This window comes from Phyllopteryx taeniolatus, chromosome 9 (genome assembly GCF_024500385.1).
Source record: "Phyllopteryx taeniolatus isolate TA_2022b chromosome 9, UOR_Ptae_1.2, whole genome shotgun sequence".
Lineage (NCBI taxonomy): Eukaryota > Metazoa > Chordata > Actinopteri > Syngnathiformes > Syngnathidae > Phyllopteryx > Phyllopteryx taeniolatus.
The window spans coordinates 30,509,690-30,529,312 of record NC_084510.1 but is presented as its reverse complement, the minus strand read 5'-3'; the positions used below and the strand labels follow the sequence as shown (position 1 = coordinate 30,529,312).

General features: G+C 46.3%; 1 protein-coding gene across 13 annotated transcripts in view; it reads left to right on the top strand.

Annotated features, from left to right (window-relative positions):
* LOC133483081 (glutamate receptor-interacting protein 2-like) overlaps window positions 1–19,588 on the top strand; it is a 50,024-nt gene extending 30,436 nt beyond the window's left edge. For 6 of the 13 annotated variants that reach the window (XM_061783675.1, XM_061783672.1, XM_061783679.1 and 3 more), the window contains exons 3-26: window positions 437–569; window positions 637–782; window positions 1,344–1,430; window positions 1,550–1,625; window positions 3,747–3,892; window positions 4,109–4,256; window positions 4,331–4,503; window positions 5,673–5,822; window positions 5,908–6,060; window positions 7,097–7,283; window positions 7,943–8,088; window positions 8,192–8,272; window positions 8,615–8,678; window positions 9,567–9,712; window positions 10,023–10,167; window positions 10,883–11,022; window positions 11,685–11,882; window positions 12,678–12,858; window positions 12,924–13,038; window positions 13,386–13,533; window positions 14,347–14,549; window positions 15,460–15,606; window positions 15,751–15,928; window positions 16,219–19,588. In XM_061783675.1, the coding sequence (XP_061639659.1) occupies window positions 437–569; window positions 637–782; window positions 1,344–1,430; window positions 1,550–1,625; window positions 3,747–3,892; window positions 4,109–4,256; window positions 4,331–4,503; window positions 5,673–5,822; window positions 5,908–6,060; window positions 7,097–7,283; window positions 7,943–8,088; window positions 8,192–8,272; window positions 8,615–8,678; window positions 9,567–9,712; window positions 10,023–10,167; window positions 10,883–11,022; window positions 11,685–11,882; window positions 12,678–12,858; window positions 12,924–13,038; window positions 13,386–13,533; window positions 14,347–14,549; window positions 15,460–15,606; window positions 15,751–15,906 (3,269 nt within the window). In that variant the 3' untranslated portion in view covers window positions 15,907–15,928; window positions 16,219–19,588. Of the gene's footprint in view, window positions 1–433; window positions 570–636; window positions 783–1,343; window positions 1,431–1,549; window positions 1,626–3,746; window positions 3,893–4,108; window positions 4,257–4,330; window positions 4,504–5,672; window positions 5,823–5,907; window positions 6,061–7,096; window positions 7,284–7,942; window positions 8,089–8,191; window positions 8,273–8,614; window positions 8,679–9,566; window positions 9,713–10,022; window positions 10,168–10,882; window positions 11,023–11,684; window positions 11,883–12,677; window positions 12,859–12,923; window positions 13,039–13,385; window positions 13,534–14,346; window positions 14,550–15,459; window positions 15,607–15,750; window positions 15,929–16,218 lie in introns of all 13 variants that reach the window. The other 7 variants (XM_061783673.1, XM_061783671.1, XM_061783676.1 and 4 more) reach the window with 2 other exon arrangements.
* The last annotated feature ends 35 nt before the right edge of the window (window positions 19,589–19,623 follow it).

The window sequence follows — 19,623 nt, the reverse complement described above, 5'->3', positions numbered from 1 at the left end:
GACAATAATACTGTAATACACACAATGACTCACTGTAATACATTTTATAACACATTAGTTACACATATGACAATTGTAACATACTTAATAACACTATAATCTGCATCTGTGTGTGAAGCATTAATCTCTCCACAAATTTACTCTAGTTTTATGCAAATATGACACACCGTGTGACTCATTAGTGAACGCACAACTTTCTGCAGATGGATGCCTGTGAGTGTGTATGCGTGCTTGTGTGTGTGTGTGTGTGTGTGTGTGTGTGCGTGTATTTGAGGTGTGACGCACCTCACTGATCCTGAGTGTCGCCTCGGGGATTGAGCTAATCTTGCTAATCTATCACAGCAAGGCTCCATCTCACCTGTGTGTGTGTGTGTGTGTGTCTGTTTGTGCGTGCGTGCGTTCTTGTGTGTGTGTGTGTGTGCGTTTTGCTTAGAAGCCCTGCGGGGTGTGACCCTGGTGGAGTTGGTGAAGAAGGAAGGCAGCACGCTGGGCCTGACCATCTCAGGAGGAACCGACAAGGACGGCAAGCCGCGGGTTTCAAACCTGCGGCCCGGCGGGCTGGCCGCTCGGTACGTATGCGGGCTGGCGGGCGTCGTGGCGGCTTAGCGGCGGCCTGACGGCTGTCGCGACTCGCAGGAGCGACCGGCTGAACGTGGGCGACTTCATCAAGTCGGTGAACGGCATCAACTTGACCAAACTGCGGCACGACGAGATCATCAGCCTGCTCAAGAACGTCGGCGAACGGGTCCTGCTGGAGGTCGAGTACGAGCTGCCGCCCACAGGTGTCTTTGATTTGTGGTTTTCAACGTGTCACTTTGATGTCTGTAGTTTATTTTGATGTATAATTTTCACATGTCTGATGGCTCCGTTTCGATGTCTTTGCTGGCTGTCTTTACACGTGTTTTGTTTTCCACATGTCAGCATGTGTCTTTGATGTTTTTGTTTACGTTTTTGCTGTCTCGTGTATGTATGCGATCCTTTGTGTGTCTTTGATGGCAGTCTTGCGTAAGTTTTTGCGTGTCTGTGAAACGTGTCTTTGATTGCCTTTCGTATCCATGGTATGTCTTTGATGTTTGCTTTTTGTCTGTATTTATTTATTTTTTCGTGTCTTTGACATCTGCCTCTCATGTTTTTATTTATTTTCCCACGTGTCTATGATGTAAATTGTTCCTGTCTTTGATCTTTTCCATCTGATGTCTGTTTATTTGCAAAAACAATGCCTAGCATGCCATGATGGCATAGTCGGTATTGATTCTACTAACACTCATTGACATTTATTTTTTATTTTTTGGTAATAAATTTGGTTTTGATTTACTTCACTTGTGTTTTCTTTATTTCCCTAGCACCAGACAGCACGTCAGGAGTGATCTCCAAGACGATCGACATCTGTTTGCACAAAGAAGGGAGCAGCTTTGGCTTCGTGGTGAGAGGTAAACCAATCAGCGTTCGAGATCGACGACCCAAAGTGTGGCTGGCCAGTCGCAATGTAGCGCAGATTTAGCGTCTCGATTTGTTTCGAGTGAAGTGACATTTTTTTTTGTCTTCCCAGGCGGCATCCACGAGGACTGGCACAAGTCGCGCCCCCTGGTGGTCACCTACGTGCGGCCCGGAGGCCCCGCAGACAGGTAGCAACTGGACGCACGCGACATATAAACAGTGTGTGTGCAAGTAGATCATCATGAAAATAGTGCGCGAGTGTTGCCGGCATCGTGTGCGCTTCTTCCTCCTCAGCTCCAACGTGATGACACCGCAAACTATTTTTACTCTTGTCGAGTCTTTGAAAGAAAAGCTGAAGTGGGACAGCAGCAACAGAAAAGTATGAAAGAAGGATTCTTTAATCGGGCGCTTCTTTTTTCACGTGTATGCGCATACACGCAGGCACACACACACATTGTCTTTTTGTCTTTTGTTTTTTAACGTCTGTGTTTTTCACGTCTTTGATGTCAGTTTTTTGTGTCTTTTATGTCTGTTTTTCCATGTGTACATCTTTGTATGTTTTTCTTTATGTGTCATTGATGTACATTGGGCGGCACAGTGAACGACCGGTTAGCACATCTGCCTCACAGTTGTGAGGACCGGGGTTCAATCCCCGGCCCCGCCTGTGTGGAGTTTGCATGTTCTCCCCGTGCCTGCGTGGCTTTTCTCCGGGCTCTCCGGTTTCCTCCCACATCCCAAAAACATGCGTGCTTAAGTTGCCCGGAGGTGTGAATGTGTGCGTGAATGGTTGTTTCTTTATGTGTGGCCTGCAATTGGCTGGCGACCAGTTCGGGGTGTACCCCGCCTCCTGCCCGATGATAGCTGGGATAGGCTCCGGTGCGAAGATGAGCGGCTAAGAAAATGGATGAATGATGTACATTGTTTACATCTTTTTCTGCTTTCTTTTATTTGTGTCTCTGATGTCTCTTTTTTTGTCTGTTTTTCAGTGGGTGTGTTCAATGTCCTTCTTTTGCACACTTTTAAGATCAGTACTGTCCTTGCATTTGTGTCTTTTAAACAGCTGCTTTCCACGTATCTGTAATGTCGTTTGTTTCACACATCTTTTAAGCAGCTGCTTCACACGTGTGTCTTTGATGGCTGTTTCATATGTCTGATGTCACCTTTTCATGCATCTTGTTTCTTCGTATGTGTTTGACATCTGCCCTTTATTCATGCGTGTGTTTAAACACGCGTTGTCTGTTTTTCACGTGTCTTCGATGTATTCCTGTCTGTTTACCTCGCGTGTGTCTTTGATATATTTATTTTGCAGTGTCAATAATGTATGTTTTCAGTGTGTGTATTTGAAGACTGATTTTAATGTGTGTCTTTCATCTCCATTTTTCACGTGGCAGGCCTTATTTTCATGATGTGCCCTTTTTTTCGTCTTTTACAAAGCTATAACATTTGTTTTTGACAATGCAGCTCTTCACAAAGTTAACCTACGCCTTTTTTTTTTTTTTTTTTTTCTAAACATCAAAGAGAATGTAGTCCTTTACAAATCCAACGATCTTCAACAGAGCGTTTTCCACCTGGCCGCCAACGTTCGTCAAGAGTGACCCGGGCATCAAAGACACGGCTTTGGCCACGGCCTCACTATCTCCTCCTCGGAGTCCGCGCAGCCCGAGGCTCAGTTAAGCAAGGAAAATTGCCTCCGAAAATGTGGGTCAGCCCGGAGGAAATGAGGCGTTCACGCTGCTTTATATCCCATTTATGTGCCAGTCGGAGGCAAGTTAATCCTCACTTTCACACAGCGCAGCTCTTAAGAGTTCTTCTTGCATTGATGAGAAAATGGCTTAAAAAATATGGAGCGAGAGAACAACTCAAGTATTGCGACCAACAAGTCGAGTGGGAGCGGTCGCAGTCTACGTGTCCTGACTGGAGCTGAGGATGGCAATTGTGCAAAACGTCGCCACTGTAAATGATTTTTTTTGGGGGGAAATTCAGCCCTGGAAGACGGTTTGACTGTGCAACATGAGCTTCGGAGAACATGTCTACCATGAGTAGACCCACAAGAATGTCTCAAGAACAAATGCACATCAGTTTGACTTAGCAAAATGAAATTTAGCAGACATGTATTTCATGAGTAGAACCACAAAAAAGCCTCAAGTAGCAATACCTGAAAAGCCACAGGAAGTCTGCCATTTTGTTTTGAAGAGAGCGTTTTAGCGCTATGTTGGCCCTTACCGGGAGCCCTTCAAAGACGAACTTCCAGACACTTGGCCCGATCGCTCGCAAATTTGAAGCGTGATTGTGCGTGCATGTGTTCGCAGGGAGGGCACGCTGCGTCCGGGCGATCGCCTCCTGACGGTGGACGGCGTGCCGCTGCACAACGCCAGCCACGGCGATGCCCTCAGCGTATTGGCACAGTGCGGACAGGAAGCCCTGTTCCACATCGAGTACGACGTCACTATCATGGGTGCGTGCCCGCGCACACACAATTACTGTTTTTTTGTAACCATCAAAGGTGATTTCTGTCACATTCCACAAATGTTTGACCAGCTAACGTACGTTTTTCGCCAGTCAGAGTCAGTATAGAGTCAGACTGCCATTTAAGCTCACATTCACACCAGTGACATTCACTGCATTATAGAATATTGGAAGTATTGGATTTTTTGTTTTTTGGATCAATCAGACACATTGACCAATGCGTCAGGTCCTCTCCTGGTGGAGATAGCCAAACCTCCAGGGGCCACGCTGGGCATCACGCTGACGTCGGCCAGTCATCGCAACAAGCGAGTCATCGTCATCGAGCGGGTCAAGCCCGGAAGCGTGGTGGACAGGTACGCACCCCCCTTCGCCCCCTCGCCGCCCCAAACACCCAAAAATAAAGGTTAACGACAGCGTTTGCGGTCAGATACGGAGCGTTGCACGCCGGGGACCACCTGCTGTCCATCGACGGCACGTCCACGGAGCACTGCGGCGTCCTGGAGGCCGCGCAGCTGCTGGCCAGCACCACCGAGCTGGTCAGGCTGGAGATGATCCCTGCGCACCAGACCAGGATGACTGGGAGCAAACGTCACGACACTGGTGGGATAGTCACACGCAACGCAATCGTATTTGAACTGGAAGAACAGGAAAACATGGTCAGGTCACATGTTACTGATGTTACTGTTACATTTTCAACCGAGTCTGTTGAAGGATTGATTCTCTGTGATACAACAAGAAGTGGGTTGATTTGCTGCTTGGCAGGACTGTAGGTTGGTACATTGTTTGGTACGTTGGCAGGTTTTATTGTATTTGTGTATTTCTGTTGTTTTCTGTATGACGTGACGTTGGATTGGCTGTTTTGTTTTTGATTACCACCTGAGCCATACGCCCCCCCCCCCCCCCCCCCCCAGGTCTCAATTGATTAAATAAAGGTTAAATCAGAAAAACGTTGGTTGGTAGAAGGTACAGTAGGTCGGTTAATGGGTTAGATAGTAGGAATTTAGGCTGGATGGTTGGTTGGTAGGTAGGTAAGAATATATAGTTGGTTGGTTCTAGCAATGTGACTTGATAGGTTGATGAGAAGGTAGGTTGTTTGTCGGGTTGGTTGCTTGCTTGGCCCCGTTGTGGGTAGGTAGGTAGACAAGTAGGTAGGTTGGTTGGGTGGTTGATATGTAGGCAGTGAGCTAAGAACTTTTAAGTAACTCATAGAACAGGGGTGTCAAACTCATTTTTGTCACGGGCCGCATCGCAGTTACGGTTCTACTCAGAGGGCCGTTATGGCTGCAAACCCATATGAATGTATGATCGCCTCATATTATTACATGTACACAAATTAATGGATAATTACTTTTGAAATCAAAAGCTAGTAAAAACTGTTCAACTACAGTATGAATCCATTTTATTTTAAGTGGGGTTGGTAACAAAAAATGCTTGCAATATCGTTCATTTTTAAAAGTGGAGACAGTTTGGAATTTGGTATTTTAGCAAGAAACACAAAGTCGATGCACACTCTCGCGGGCCACATAAAATGACGTGGCGGCCCGGATCTGGCCCCCGGGCCACCAGTTTGACACCTGTGTCAGAGAAGGTTTGGTCGGTGACTAGGTAGGGCAAGTTGGAGGTAGGGAGGGAGGTTGGTTCGGAATAAAGTTGCTTGGCAGATAGGTTGGATGGTTGGCTTGCTGGTTGGCGTGTGGGTGGCTAGCTAGCTAGGTAGTTATGCGGCCCGAAGTGACACATTGGAAAATGTTTGTGTATGTGTGTTCCAGTGAAGGTCCAGAAGTCGGACCACCCTCACCCTCACTCGTGGGACCCGTGCGTCAACTTCTGCCCGCCGCTGGCAAACTCCACCCTGCACAAGTCATGGACCGCCTCCAACAACAACGTCGTCAACAACAATAACCTTGACTACTGCAAGTGTGAGCGCGCGCGCACGCATGCACGCACGCACGCACATCTGTCTTTTATATGCGGTGATTACGGCCGCATACTGTACGTCCTCAGCTCTGGTGTCGGCCGGTTTCTCTCCGGGCTCCACGACGGCGTCGGGCCCCAGCAGCCAAGGTTCCGCCACGCTCCCCAGGCCCGCGGTCCCCATGAGCCCCCGGAACTCTCTGCTCAAACGCAGACACCGAAAGAAAGACCACAAAAGCTCCCGTGAGCTTCACTCTGCTCTCTCTGCACCCATGTCTTCTTTTTAGGTTTCTTTTGAAGCCATCGTAGCCGTGGCGATTGTTAGATGTCATTGAAGTTCAGTTTGGTTGGGAATACATTTGAGGAGGACCATTTCAAATGTGGATTTTTGTGCTTTATGGATAAAGAGGGAAAGAACCCCAAATGTGGGTGCTTGTGGTGTTGAGTCAAAATGTGGCTTCATCCATTTTGTGCAAATTGGATTTATTTCATTTGACTAGTGTTGGGGTTAGTTTTACGTTTTGGGTTAGATGTGAGAGTAAAGGTTTGTGGTTGCGATGATAGTTAAGCCTAAACCTGAGGAACTGTCGGTGGGTTCGCATTGGAGGTAAGAGTTACAGGTCCCCTTCCATCAAAATTAATGAATGTTTCCATATCAAATATTAATGAGAATCCCGACTGTCTCAATTGCCGGGCGCAAATGAGCCACTAGAATAGTTTGAAAAAGGGCATCCTGGGCATTTCCAAAACTTGATAAAAGGACATTAAAGATTATGAAAAATCAGGTTACAAAAATGATGGTAGGGGACCTGTAACCGTAACACTTTTTAAGAACTGTTAGTTGGTTTGAGGTTAGGGTTTGGGTTAATGTTAGGGATTTAAGTTTTTTCTTGGGGGGGACTTTAGGGCGGTAGGTTTTAGGTTTAGGAAAAGGAAAGATTAAGGCAAGGAAAGGGTTAGGATTAGGAGGGCAGAGGTGGTTTAAAATGGGTTACGTTGGAGGTTAGGGTTGATGGGTTACGTTGGGGGAAACGGTTAGCGTTTAAGGGACAGTAGGTGTGTGATTGGCAGGATTAGGATTAGCTGAGTTTGGATATGGTTATGGTGAGTGGAATCATTTTTTTTAGGGTTGGGCAAATTTAGTAGTAGTTTAGTTTAGGTTAGGACAAAAACTGGTACATTTTCAAAGATATTTTCTTGGTGTTAGTTCTATTCAAATGGGATGCGACTTAATGTTATGTCGTGATGCGTGTGTGTTTGTGTGCGCGTGTGCGTTCAGTTTCGCTTGCGTCCAGTTCAGTGGGTCCGGGCGGTCAGGTGGTCCACGTGGAGACCGGCGAGGTCATCCTGATGGGCGACCCCCTCAACGGCTTTGGCGTCCAGCTGCAAGGAGGAATCTTTGCCACCGAAACGCTTTCCGCGCCGCCGCTCGTACGATTCATCGAGCCCGACAGCTCGGCCGAGAGGTGAGCCCGGATAGCGGCGGCTAACGGACCCTAGCTCATAAAGCATCTTAGAAACGAGTGTGAAGAGCAACTCCAAAGATCAGCGGGCAACATTGGTCAACTCTGATTTGTGTTTGGAAGAGCAAACGCAATTCATTTCAAATACAACATTAGTCAGTCATACAAACAGTCAGTTAGTCAGTCAGTTATTTGCATTCATTTTGAGAGCATAAGTTGATGATTGTGCTGGTTGATTGGTTTGTTCAACAATAGGTTAGTGATTAGTCAGTCTTGTTGGTTATTGAGTCAGTAAGTTATTTAGTGAGCGAGCGAGTCAGTCAGTTCTTTCCATGAAATTGTGAGCGAATTAGATTATGTTTTGATTTGGTTAGTTAGTTCCGTTAATTTTGGGAGCATGAGGTTACGTTTGGGTTGGTTGTTTGGTTACGTCAACAATTGGTTAGGTGGTTAGTCAGTTAGTTCCATGGGATTTTGAGGTCATGGACCAAAGTTTTGATTGCTACTGGTGAGTGAGTGAAGTCAGTCAGTCAGTTAGGAGAAATTTTGAGCACCGGAGGTTTATGTTTTGATGACTGGGGGTCGGTCGATTGGTCAGTCGGTTATTTGGTTAGGTAGTCATTCGGTCAGCGACCGAATGACTACCCGCCTCTCCCGAGCAGGTGTGGCCTCCTGCAGGTGGGCGACCGGCTGCTGTCCATCAACGGCATCGCCACGGAGGACGGCACCCTGGAGGAGGCCAACCAGCTGCTCCGCGACGCCGCGCTCGCCAACAAAGTGCTCCTGGAGATCGAGTTCGACGTGGCAGGTGCTGAGCTGATGTCGAGTGGCGAGCGTTCGGGATCTTTCAGCCTGGGACGAGAAGTGCCGCTCAACTACATCCTGTTTTGGTTTTTTTTCTTTTCTCACAGAGTCCGTGGTCCCCAGTAGCGGAACTTTTCACGTCAAACTACCCAAGAAGAGAGGTGTGGAGCTAGGACTCACTATTAGCGGTAAGCACTAGCAAGGAACATTTTGCTTTTGAAGGTGTGTTTAGGTAGCTGGGGTCAACTGTTTATTTTTGTTTCTGTAAAAAGTCAGATCTCGATTTGTTTTCTATTTCTTTCTCATATTCCCACGTAAACTATAATTCCTACAAGAAATGAATCCAATAAGATACTGGGGCCATCTTCTCAAGCTCCTCGGGATTTCACAAGGAACTCTTGTGGGGTGGAAGGACATACTGTATAATACAACGGCGCCCTCTTGTGGCAAAACGGAGCAACTACTTGTGGAGTGACGCTCAGTCACCAGCTCGTTTGATTTATCACGTGCTTTGGGTTCTTCACCTGCAGCCAATAAGAAGGCAGGAGAGCCTCTCATCATTTCCGACATCAAGAAGGGCAGCATGGCCCACAGGTGAGCGGCCAATAACAACTAGAATCATAAGCATTGTAATAACGATAACCATTCAAATAATAAGCACAATCATCTTTCAAACAGCAATGGCGGCTTTATTGCAGGATAAAAAGTTGTAATCTTACGAGAGGAAAATACAATTATTCCAACATGGTTGTAAAATTACTAAATAACATGAGAATTAAAGTGTGAACTATTTTCAAGAAAAGTATTATATATAGTATTATAGTTTATGATAACAAATTCATCTATTTTAGAGGGAACAAGTTATGTTATGAGCATAATGCTATACTTTTCAAGAAAAAAGTTGAAAAACATACATGTACGGAATTTTCCAAGATAAAAATATTATAAAATGCAATAGGAGTGGAAGAATTGCCTATTTTTAAGGACAAATGTCATCCTCTTATCATAACAAATGCATATTTTTTTTTGTGGAAAAAAGTGTTTGTGAGATTTTGATTTTGTGAGAATTATGTCACATTTTTTGGAAGAAACAAAACTTGACAAGAACAAAGTCGCGTTTTGCCGGTCAAACGAAGTCGCAATGTTATGATATTAAAGCTTAACAGGGAGGAAAAAGTTGTTTTTAACAAAATTATTCTTGTAATGTTACGCCTAAGTATTACGCCACTTTTATTCTATTAAAAACAGGATTATATGTTGAGGGGAAAAACACACCTTTTTTTTAAAAAAAAACCAAAAAAAAACAGGACTTTATTCCTGTGATAATATGCCTTTTGTCTTTAAAACTAAATAAATAAAGCTCTTCATGCTTGGACGTTAGATGAATGTCATAATGTGTCACAATTGTATCGGAGCTTCTAATTGTCCTTTGCTACAAGTTAGGAAGGCGTAATGATTTTTGTGCGCTTTTGCGGCCTTCAGGACGGGAACTCTGGAGCCGGGTGACAAACTTCTGTCCATCGACAACGTGCGTCTGGATTCGTGCTCGCGGGAGGAGGCCGAGCAAATCCTGCAGCAATGCGAGGAGCTGGTCAAGCTCAAGATCCGCAAGGACGAGGACAACTCGGGTGAGGGCTCGTCATGTCGACTCCGCCCTGCTCCGACAAATCCAAACAAAAAACGAAACAAAACTAAACTAAAAACAACAGCTTGAAATCACACGGCACTATGCAGTAGCGTAGACGACCACAGGGTGACGCTGTTGGCCAAAACACACACACACACACACACACGAGTACACAAGGAGTAACAATCAGCAGCATCAGGAGCTGAATGATGATGACGGTTACCATGGAAACACGTTGACTCATCACTTTTCGATGTGAAAGCACATCTGTGTGTGTATTTGTTTTGTGTGCGCGCGTGCGTGTTTCCCAGACGAGCAGGAGACGTCTGGCAGCATCATCTACACGGTGGAGTTGAAGCGCTACGGCGGCCCGCTGGGCATCACCATCTCGGGCACGGAGGAACCCTTCGACCCCATCACCATCTCCGGACTCACCAAGCGAGGCCTGGCCGAGAGGTACGCGCGCACGCGCAGTAAGCACCGAAACAAAAGAACAACATTTTGAAATATTTGCATTTTTGTGTATTTTGGGTCACTTTTGGCAAAGTCATTACATTTCAGGATGAAAGAAGGACATTTTGTGTATTTTTATTGTTGTCTAGTTAGACCAGATTAGTCTGTAAGGGAGTAAAAAGAGGGTGTGCCAATCAACAGGCACCAAAAAGGGGGCGGGCCACCCCACTCTGCCAATCCGGAGGCACCGTCCCCGATGTCCGCGCTGTCTTTCCAATCTTGACTTCCTGTCAACCAAGGAGATGACATTCACGTGTTTCTTTCTTTCTTTGCGAGTGTGTCTTTTTATAAATGGCCGCTGTTTGACCCTGGGGCAGATCATTTCTATTTCCGTGATTTCCCACGGGGAAAAAAAAAATAATAATGTTCTTCCCGTAATGTTCCGCTGCCAATCAAACGCTGGAGCTGGGAAGTTGCACCCAAACAAGCACATCAGATGTTGACGCAAACTTTTTTGCTCACCGCCGACTGTGGCTAGCGGTTTCCCAGAGTTACTAGCCACTCAGCATTTTCACTAGCTGCAATTTTGGTGTTGGGTAGTAGGGGTTAGGTGCTGACAGAAACTTATCGCGAACAAATTACATGTGGCTCGTGGGCGTGCCGGTTGTTACGAGCCACTGCTGAAATTCACCCACATCCGGCCGGTTGGCGTGTGCAGGACGGGCGCGATCCACGTGGGCGACCGCATCCTGGCCATCAACAGCGTCAGCCTGAAGGGCAAACCCCTGAGCGAGGCCATTCACCTCCTGCAGATGGCCGGGGAGACCGTCACGCTCAAGATCAAGAAGATGCTCGACGGTAAGTCAACGTGATCGCAAGGAGGAAGATGACGACGATGATGATTGTGATCGTAAAACTGGCTTTGGAGGCTGCGTTTCAGAATATTCCTGTCGGAAAGGTTTGCCTAAGGACTTTTTTGTGGGTCTATTGGTGATCGACTTCGCGTTGCTAAATCAAACTGACTTCGAGGGCTGAATTTTGAAAGTATTCCCCAATATTCTTTTCAGGCATGACTTCCTGAGACTTTTTTGTGGGTGTACTGGTGATAAGCAAGTCTGGCAAATCTCATCTTTCTCAATCAAACGGGTTTCGGGGGCTGAATTTTGGAATTAGCCCAGTAGGAAAAAGTTGCCTTTGAAGGAGCCTTGAAAATGGCCGACATGTCCCTAAAAGGTTCCATTCCGACCAAAGTTTCTTTTCACACATTGCCTCTTCAAACTTTTTGGTGGCTCTCCTAATAATAGACCCAATTTCGTGAGTCTTAGTCAATGTTTTTACCGAACAAATTTGGTGAATTTTTTAGTCTGAAAAATCCCTGAAAATGGCAAATAATTTTTGGCTTGAGAGTGACATCGACTTGATGTAGTGTTGGGGACCGGGCCACAAATGGATGTTGTACCCCGATTTCCTTGTACCTGCGCCATAAAACGTTCTGTTGTCATTTTGTTGATATGTCGCAGACGAGAGGAAAGCGAGCGAGGCGGACGACGCCACGGAGAACGAGCTGAGCGACGGCGAGGAGGACGACTTGACCGACTTGACGGACAGCCGGCAGACCGACAAACTGTCGGAACTTTACGCCACCGCCGTCCCCAGCGTGGACTCGGCCGTGGACTCGTGGGACGGATCCGGCCTGGACGCCGGGTACTGCAGCCAGGGTACGTTTTCGAGGGTGGTGGGCGGGAAAGTTGTATAAAGTCGATTTATTTGTATTTATTTTTTTAAAGTTCTATAGTTGAAGAGAAAATGTATGTTTTCAAGAAGATTATCCAAAAAAAAAGGCTTATTTTTTCAAGGCAAGTCATATGTTATCGTAAAAAGATCTATGTTTCTGAAAAAAGTCATAGATTTAAAAAAAACAGCTGTGTATTTCCGAAAAGAGTATATATCTGGAAAATTAAAGTGTATTATCGAAAAATGTTGTCTTTTTTGAGAACAGTAGTATATTTTTAGAAAAAAGTTGTCTTTTCAACAAGTAATGTATATATTTATGGGGGGGGGGGGGGGGGGAAATCATATAGTTTTGGAAGAGTCCGATATAAAACAAAAAACAGTTTTTTACGGGGAAAAAAAAGTATATTTTTGAAAAATGTTTCATTTTCCTCAAGAAAATGTTGCATATTTCCAAAATCTTTCTGAAAAAAAAATCATATTTTTTTAACATAAGTTGTCAACATATATACATTTAGAATGTATTTTGTATTTTCAAGGGAAAAAGTCGTATTTTCCATAACATTTGTATATTTCTGAGAAACAAGCTCTATATTATTGAAAAACAGTATGTCTTATGTCTTGGACAAAAAAAAAAAAAGAAAAGAAAACGTTGAAGACTTAATTGGACAGTTCCCCCCAAAAAGTCCTATATTTTTGGGGAAAAGTGTCTTTCCAATAAAGTTGTACATTTACAGAAAGTCTTGATTTTTTGGGGGGGAAATGGATCTTGTACCACGTAGGCACGTACAGCCACCAGGCCTCCACTGGCATCGCCCTCCACCCTCACGAGTGGCGTAGCGCCAAGCTGCAGCAGCAGCAGCAGCAGCAGCAGCGCACAGTTACGCCCCCTCCCGGCTGCCGGAAGAACTACCCCTTCAGCGACGGCGGCTTCAGCGAGGACGAGTGGGAAAAATCGGCGGGGTAAGACGGCAATAAAACCTGATCTTTTTCAAAACCTATTGAGTTGATTTTTTTGCCCCCGTCAGTTTCCTCGGCCAACCCTCGGACGGAATTCTGCTGGACTCGGACGACAGTTTCTGGTGTCAGGCCCTGGAGGACCTGGAGACATGCGGCCAATCGGAACTGCTCAGAGAAATCGAGGTTAGTTAGCGTTTAGCGCAAAGATACATTGCATCTACAACATAACAATTGAAATGCTCTACTAGCAACTTTTTAGTAAAGTGACTAGTGAGAGAATTAAACACCAAACTGTTCAACCAAACCATAACATTTTATCCAACCAAAGTCCGCTAGCTTAATGCTACCAATATAATGCGAAAAGCTATAGGTAGGCTAACGGAAATTGGCATCGAAGTAATGGTACAGTAACCGGAACCCCGCAAACGACGACTACTTTAAGACACAGCGAGCAGCGACACATAGAAACGCGGCATCCAAAAATACTGAATTCCGTCCTGAATTGATAATGTAGTTGGTCTCTCTCGCAGGCGTCCATCATGACCGGCACGGCCATCGCCTTGGACGTAGAAGGCGTCAACAAGCCTGCCACGGATCCCGGCCTGAGCTTGCGGCGTAACGCCCTCCTCCGCCAGGGGGCGCACCTGCACGAGGAGCTGCAGCTGCACGACGACCGAGGTCAGCGTCGTACAAACCAGCGCTTGCACTCGGGGCGCTCTTTCCTATTCCTTCCTTTCCCGCGCTTCCTTATTTCACGTAAGGAAAACATCTCACGCCACAAATGCCACACAATGTATTCTCTATATACTGAAGTACTGATGTTCCGAATGTAAAATTCACAAAAAAGTCAAAATATTTATGTGAGAGGTCAAAATATTACAGTCAGAAAAAAAAAAAGCAGTCAACCATAATCTTACGCCAAAAAAGTCTGAATCATAAGAGGGTAAAAGTTGAAATTACATGAGAGAGAAGTTGGAATTCTATCATTTTAAAAAAGGGCACATTTTAAACGGAAATAGAATTATACGGGGAAAAGTCACTTTTTTATGAGGAAAAAGGAAAAAAAATGTAATTTTACGAGGCAAGATTCAGAATTTTTCATCCAAAAAGTCATAAGTACAGGGATTTTAAAAGGAGAAAGAAAAAAAGAAAATATTTACATACAATGAAAACATTCTCTATTTTACAGGGTGAAGTCTAAATTTGACAAGGAAAAAGTCACAGTCATACAATGAAAAAGACATTTTACAAAAAGAAAAAGAAATTTGACGAAAAAAAAAAGTCATTCAAATTTGCTGCGGGAATTGAAGGAAGACACACGGAGATCTCCTTTAATAGCGCAGCCATCTGGCGGGAGAGCATTTCGCGATATCTTGCTGGAATAGATGAACAAAGACACATTAGTAGAAGTAAATTCAATCGCCCCCCCCCCCCCGCCCCCCCCTAATTGAGGGATGTTTAGGAACTGTATTTTACGCTCCCCCCTTGCAGACGCCCGCCTGCAGGTCCACTTCCACGCCGACGAGCTGCTCCACCCGGGCTCGCACTTGTTCCAGGACAGCCTGTCCCCGCCCGCGCACCACGAGTCCAAGTCCAAGGCCTCGTTGAGGGTGTCGGAAAGGACGTGGGAGTCCCGCCGCATCAAGGAGGAGATGCAAGGGCTCCTGTCGCCGACGCCTCTGGAGCTGCACAAAGTCAGTCTGACCTCAGACCTCGAATGCTAAGCTAACGTCCGGAAAACCTCAAGCTGGATCGTTTGGGTGGGAAATAACTTTGGAACAGAAGGTCACACAGGGGTGAATTGAACGTCTACTCCCGCGTTCTTGGGGGCGTTCTTTCCAACGGGACCGCCCACGTCCCGCTGCCACGTCGGCAAGTGTTCCCTTCGGGATTTGCGCCGTTTCTGGGTTCCACGGGGATCGTTGCAGTTGGGAATAGCTTAAGAACGAAACGTCACGCGTGGACGTATTGAACGTTTGCCCCCGCATCCTTCGGGGTGAGCCTTGTAAGGGCGCCGGCCGCATCCCACTGCGGCATCGGGCAGTGCCCGAGCCAGGGGTTTCCGCAACGCGCGTGCATAGCGACGGTCGGAAATAACTTTGGAAGGGAAAGTAGCGCAAGGCCGGCTGTAACGTCGAGCCCACGTTCGAAGATTTTCAACGGTACCAAGTGCGGCGCTACGTACAACGCAGGCCATAAATGTTTTCTGTTCCTGTGGAAAAATCTTTGGAGCGGAAAGTCATACCGGGATGAATGGGACTCGTGTCCTCCATTGTGAGACTTTCAAAGTGTGACATTGTTCTTTGACGTTTGGGAAGTCTTTTGTCTGTTTGCACTGTGTCAAGTCGACTTGAAGCGTCATTCAGATGTTCACTCGTCGACCTGACGGAGCGAATCCTCAACTTTTGGGACTTGCGGCTTCTCGAGCTGAAATCTGTTGTTGGGCTCCAACAAGAAATCTGAATGGAAGCGAAACATCGACTCAAACTATTTGTGGGGGTGATTCGGCTGTGGGGGGCTGCAGGTTGAAGTTCCCTTGATGAGGAACCCAACCACGCGATTGTTCCCGGTCCTCGACGTCCATTCTCCTTTCATGTCTTGCAGGTCACGGTGATAAAAGATCCCGAAAGTGACGACTTCGGTTTCAGCGTGTCCGACGGCTTCCTGGAAAAGGGCGTTTACGTCAACATGGTCCGACCCGACGGCCCGGCCGACCGATCGGGCCTCCGACCCTACGACAGGATCCTTCAGGTACCGCCGATCGCATCCCCCCGCCCTGGCGATGGTCGCCGTAGGCCGAAACCTTTGGCGTCAACGGCGGGGTACTCGAGTCGTCGATTTTAGGACTCGGGACTCGGCGCGCGTGAAAGACTCCGCCTCTGGTCTCTGTTGCAGGTGAACCACGTCAGGACCCGGGACTTCGACTGCTGCCTGGCGGTGCCGCTCATCACGGAGGCGGGCGACCGGTTGGAACTGGTCATCAGCCGCAACCCGCTTGACGGCGCCGAGGACGACGACAACACTCTGGACCGCCCTCCCCTGGACCTGTAGACCGGATGCAGCGGACAGTCAGGTTAGTTTGTCGGTTCATCGGGCCTCCAAACTGAAAGAAAGAAACAAACAAAAACTTTGGAGCAAGGTCCATCCAAATTGTTTTGACGCTCAGAACCATATGAAAAAACACCCCCCAAAAATCATAACGTGTTTTTAACAAGCAAAAAAGCACTGTACTTACTGTATTGTACTTTATGAAAACATACAGTCATAACCTCATGAAATAGAGTGTAACAAATGAAACCGTTTATTCAATCATTCATATATCCCTTTCCTTCTTTCTTTGGTGTGTTTTTTTTGTTTTTGCAGCGTGACACCTTTCCAGCTGACTGACTCCGTGTTGCCCCTGGTGGTTCTTTACCTTTGCCACGAAACCCAACGGATGACGTCCGCGCGGCCCGCGGAGTATTTGCAGACGTCCGCTTTACTGCTCAACTTGCACAAACAACGTAAATCCACCGGAGGGCCCGCAAGAACCTTTTTACATGCAGCGCAGCACAAGTAGAGCGTGTCGTCCCCAGGGCGCCGCGCCACGATGTCATCGCAGTTTTCACAATTTGTTTTTTTTTTTTTACTGCCTTCGAAACACTGCATGGAAAAAGGTATTGCGGCAAAACATTCGTCTAAATGCCCACAATTTCCCCTCTGATCACATCTGATGCGTGTCCCAATATTTTTGCCAAAGTATATTTTGACTTCCTGTTTTGTCCAAATTCCCAATTATTTTCCAACTTCCTGTAGCTGTCCCAATACTTTTGTCCAATTTCCCTTTTTTTTTTTTTCTTTTTGTCTAACCTCCATCTCTCCTTCTGTCCCAAAACTTTTTGGGCCCCAAAATTCACGGGTTGCGGTTACCATGGCAACAATTGAATTTCTTCTTCTTCCCCTTCTCTGAGTAAGTGCTTCCTGCCTTTCTTGGCTTTGCTTGTCTGTGTGGAAACTTCCGGAATTATGCGGTCACCCTCAATTGCCCCCCCACACATTTTCCACACACACCCCCCCCCCCACTCATATTATTTTTAGTCCCCCCGCATTCCATCCTGTCCCGCAGCTTTACATCAGCGTCACCTGCTGCTGTTTTCTTCCGGAACATCACCCTCTCGGAGGCAATTATTTGTGGATTAGCGGCGCTAAGAGGGGCCCACACGCCCGTCACATGAACTCGCCCACCCGATAACACCCCCCCCCCCCACGGCAGTCCTTCTTAAACACCCCCTCAACAACCGCGAACGCCTCACAAAGTCAACTGGAACATTCAGCGCTTCCACTCGCTCTGTGTTTCACACGCCGTCTTAATGTCTCTCGGCCATTCGTCACGCTCACCTTGAGGGTAAATAGGCGCCCACCCGCCCGCCGTCCACCACACACAACTTCAGATAATGACGACAAACACACAAATCTGTGTGAGTCTTTCCCAAAGTTTGGAAGGCCAACTTTTTGAAAGCAGCGTAGCCATTGCTAACATCGCCACATAATGGCCGCGCCTCCTCGCACACACCCGCAGTTCATTTCAACAAATAATGATCAGCCTCACACCCCCAGTGTGTGCGTGTGTGTGCTTGTGTGCACTACAACACTGTTGGTTTACATGGAAACAATGACAAACTTCACAAAGCACGTGTGTGTGTGTGCGTGTTTAAAAAAAAAAAAAAAAAAAAAAGCACAATATAATGTAGTGTAAATATTGTCATGACTTTTTATATGAAGACATTTTGTAAGCAACAACAACAAGTTACTCAGAAAAGCCTTCCAAAGTCTCGTGTTGGTTTTCATGTATTTATAATGCGTGTGTGCGTGCGCGCGTGTTCCCTACGCATCTCAACGTTAAAGTTCCGTTTGAAGCCCAATCTGGAAGGGAAATGTAGAAGAAACCAAACAAAAAGACCAAAAGCATGATGACTGGAAACGTTTTGCGTCGGACTCGCCTGTCTTTACTTTGTTTTTAAATGGAATGCAAATGTCTTCCCCAAATAATACAACAAAGTCTTTTATTTCCTACATAGTGTTTTTATGTAAAAAAAATAAATAAATACCTCATTGACCGCGATTAAGAGCACACTTCTTTTTTTAATCGCTCTGGTGCCTTGAGATACAAGTGGAATTCATCGCCATGCTTGTAACGCAAAACATTTGTATCGTGTTTCCCCCCGTTGGGATGAATGGAGATGCCATTCATCTGTTGCAGGCTCCCGGAAAAACCCAACAACAAAAATAGCACTCCAGAATAAAACATACAGTCATGACATCGTTAAATGAAAAAACAATTTCTCATTCTGGTCTGGGGGTCAGTAAAAAACAGACTTAGGACTATACTGTACTGGAGGCTCAGCTCCTCTCTGGGCTTCTCAGTACGGCAGGAGTATTCGTTGGTCTTGGCAGAGGATAAAGAATATATGTGAGTATTATTACATATGACCGGCACGGTGGACGACTGGTTAGCACGTCTGCCTCACGGTTCTGAGGACCGGGGTTCAATCCCCGTCCGTGCCTGCGTGGCTTTTCTCCGGGCACGCCGCTTTCCTCCCACATCCCAAAAACATGCGTCGTCGGTTAACTGACGACTCTGAATTGCCCGTCGGTGTGAATGTGAGTGCCGATGGTTGTTTGTTTGTATGTGCCCTGCGATTGGCTGGCCACCGGTTCACGGTGTACCGCGCCTCCTGCCGATGATAGCCGGGATAGGCTCCGGCGCGCCTGCGACCCGCGTGAGGAGAAGCGGCTCAGAAAATGGATGGATATTATTACATATTATCTGTTACGTGTGTTGCTGCACCGCTTGTGTAGACAACGCCACGTTAGCATGTGCGCTTTGTTTGCATTTAGCTAGTGGAGGCTAAGTAGTGGTTTTAGTAAATAAACAATTCTTTTTGTGTGATGTTTAGCGGTCAAGCGGGCGTGGCAATAAACAGCCTGAAGGCTTTTTGGGCCGAATTGTTCACTCCGTGCCAAATTGTCATCGTCAAGTGAGTTGGAGTCACCTTCCCACCGACGACTCGTACGTCGGGTCACTCGCATCTCAAGGCGCCGCTGTGCAGTGTCAAAGACGTTTCATGCAGAGGGCAAGTAGTATGATATGAGATCATGCAGCAAAATGAATTTTGTTGCCAAGATTCCAATCACCGCCAAAGCCTCCTGCCGCGCGTGTCCAAATATGGTCGAGTTCCTATTTTGCACAAATCTGTTCTTTTTATGCGCTATGAACCAATTGAAAATGTCATCTTGATTAGCAATCTCTTGAACACTCAACCGACAGAGAAGTGTCATAAAACTCTGCGGGAGCCGTGCGGCGTTTTGTCGCCTCAAGACTTCAAATCCTGAAAATGATGCAATATTTGTTATCGTTGGGGATTAAATTGCTTCAATGCCTTCAAGAAAAGACAAATATTCTGAATGAGTTGTTCTATTTTTTTGGGTGTTTGTTATTTATCTGAATTTGTGTTCATTCGATGACATGTTGGTCTTGTTCACGCGTCAACATTGTTTTTGTTTGGATGAGATTTAAGCGTAAAAATCAGCCCGGCTTTTTCCTAATTCCAGATTGGGCATTTTGTGTATGTCAAACTCAGTGTAATATAATATTTTTCTACGACAAATTTACTCTTCCCGAACGTGGGGAGCTAACGGGGGAAAAAAAAGAAAAAACGAGAGTTGTCATGTGCAAAATAAAACATCAAACTTTCTCGTTGTCGTTTGTTTGCTTTGCACAGCGGCGAA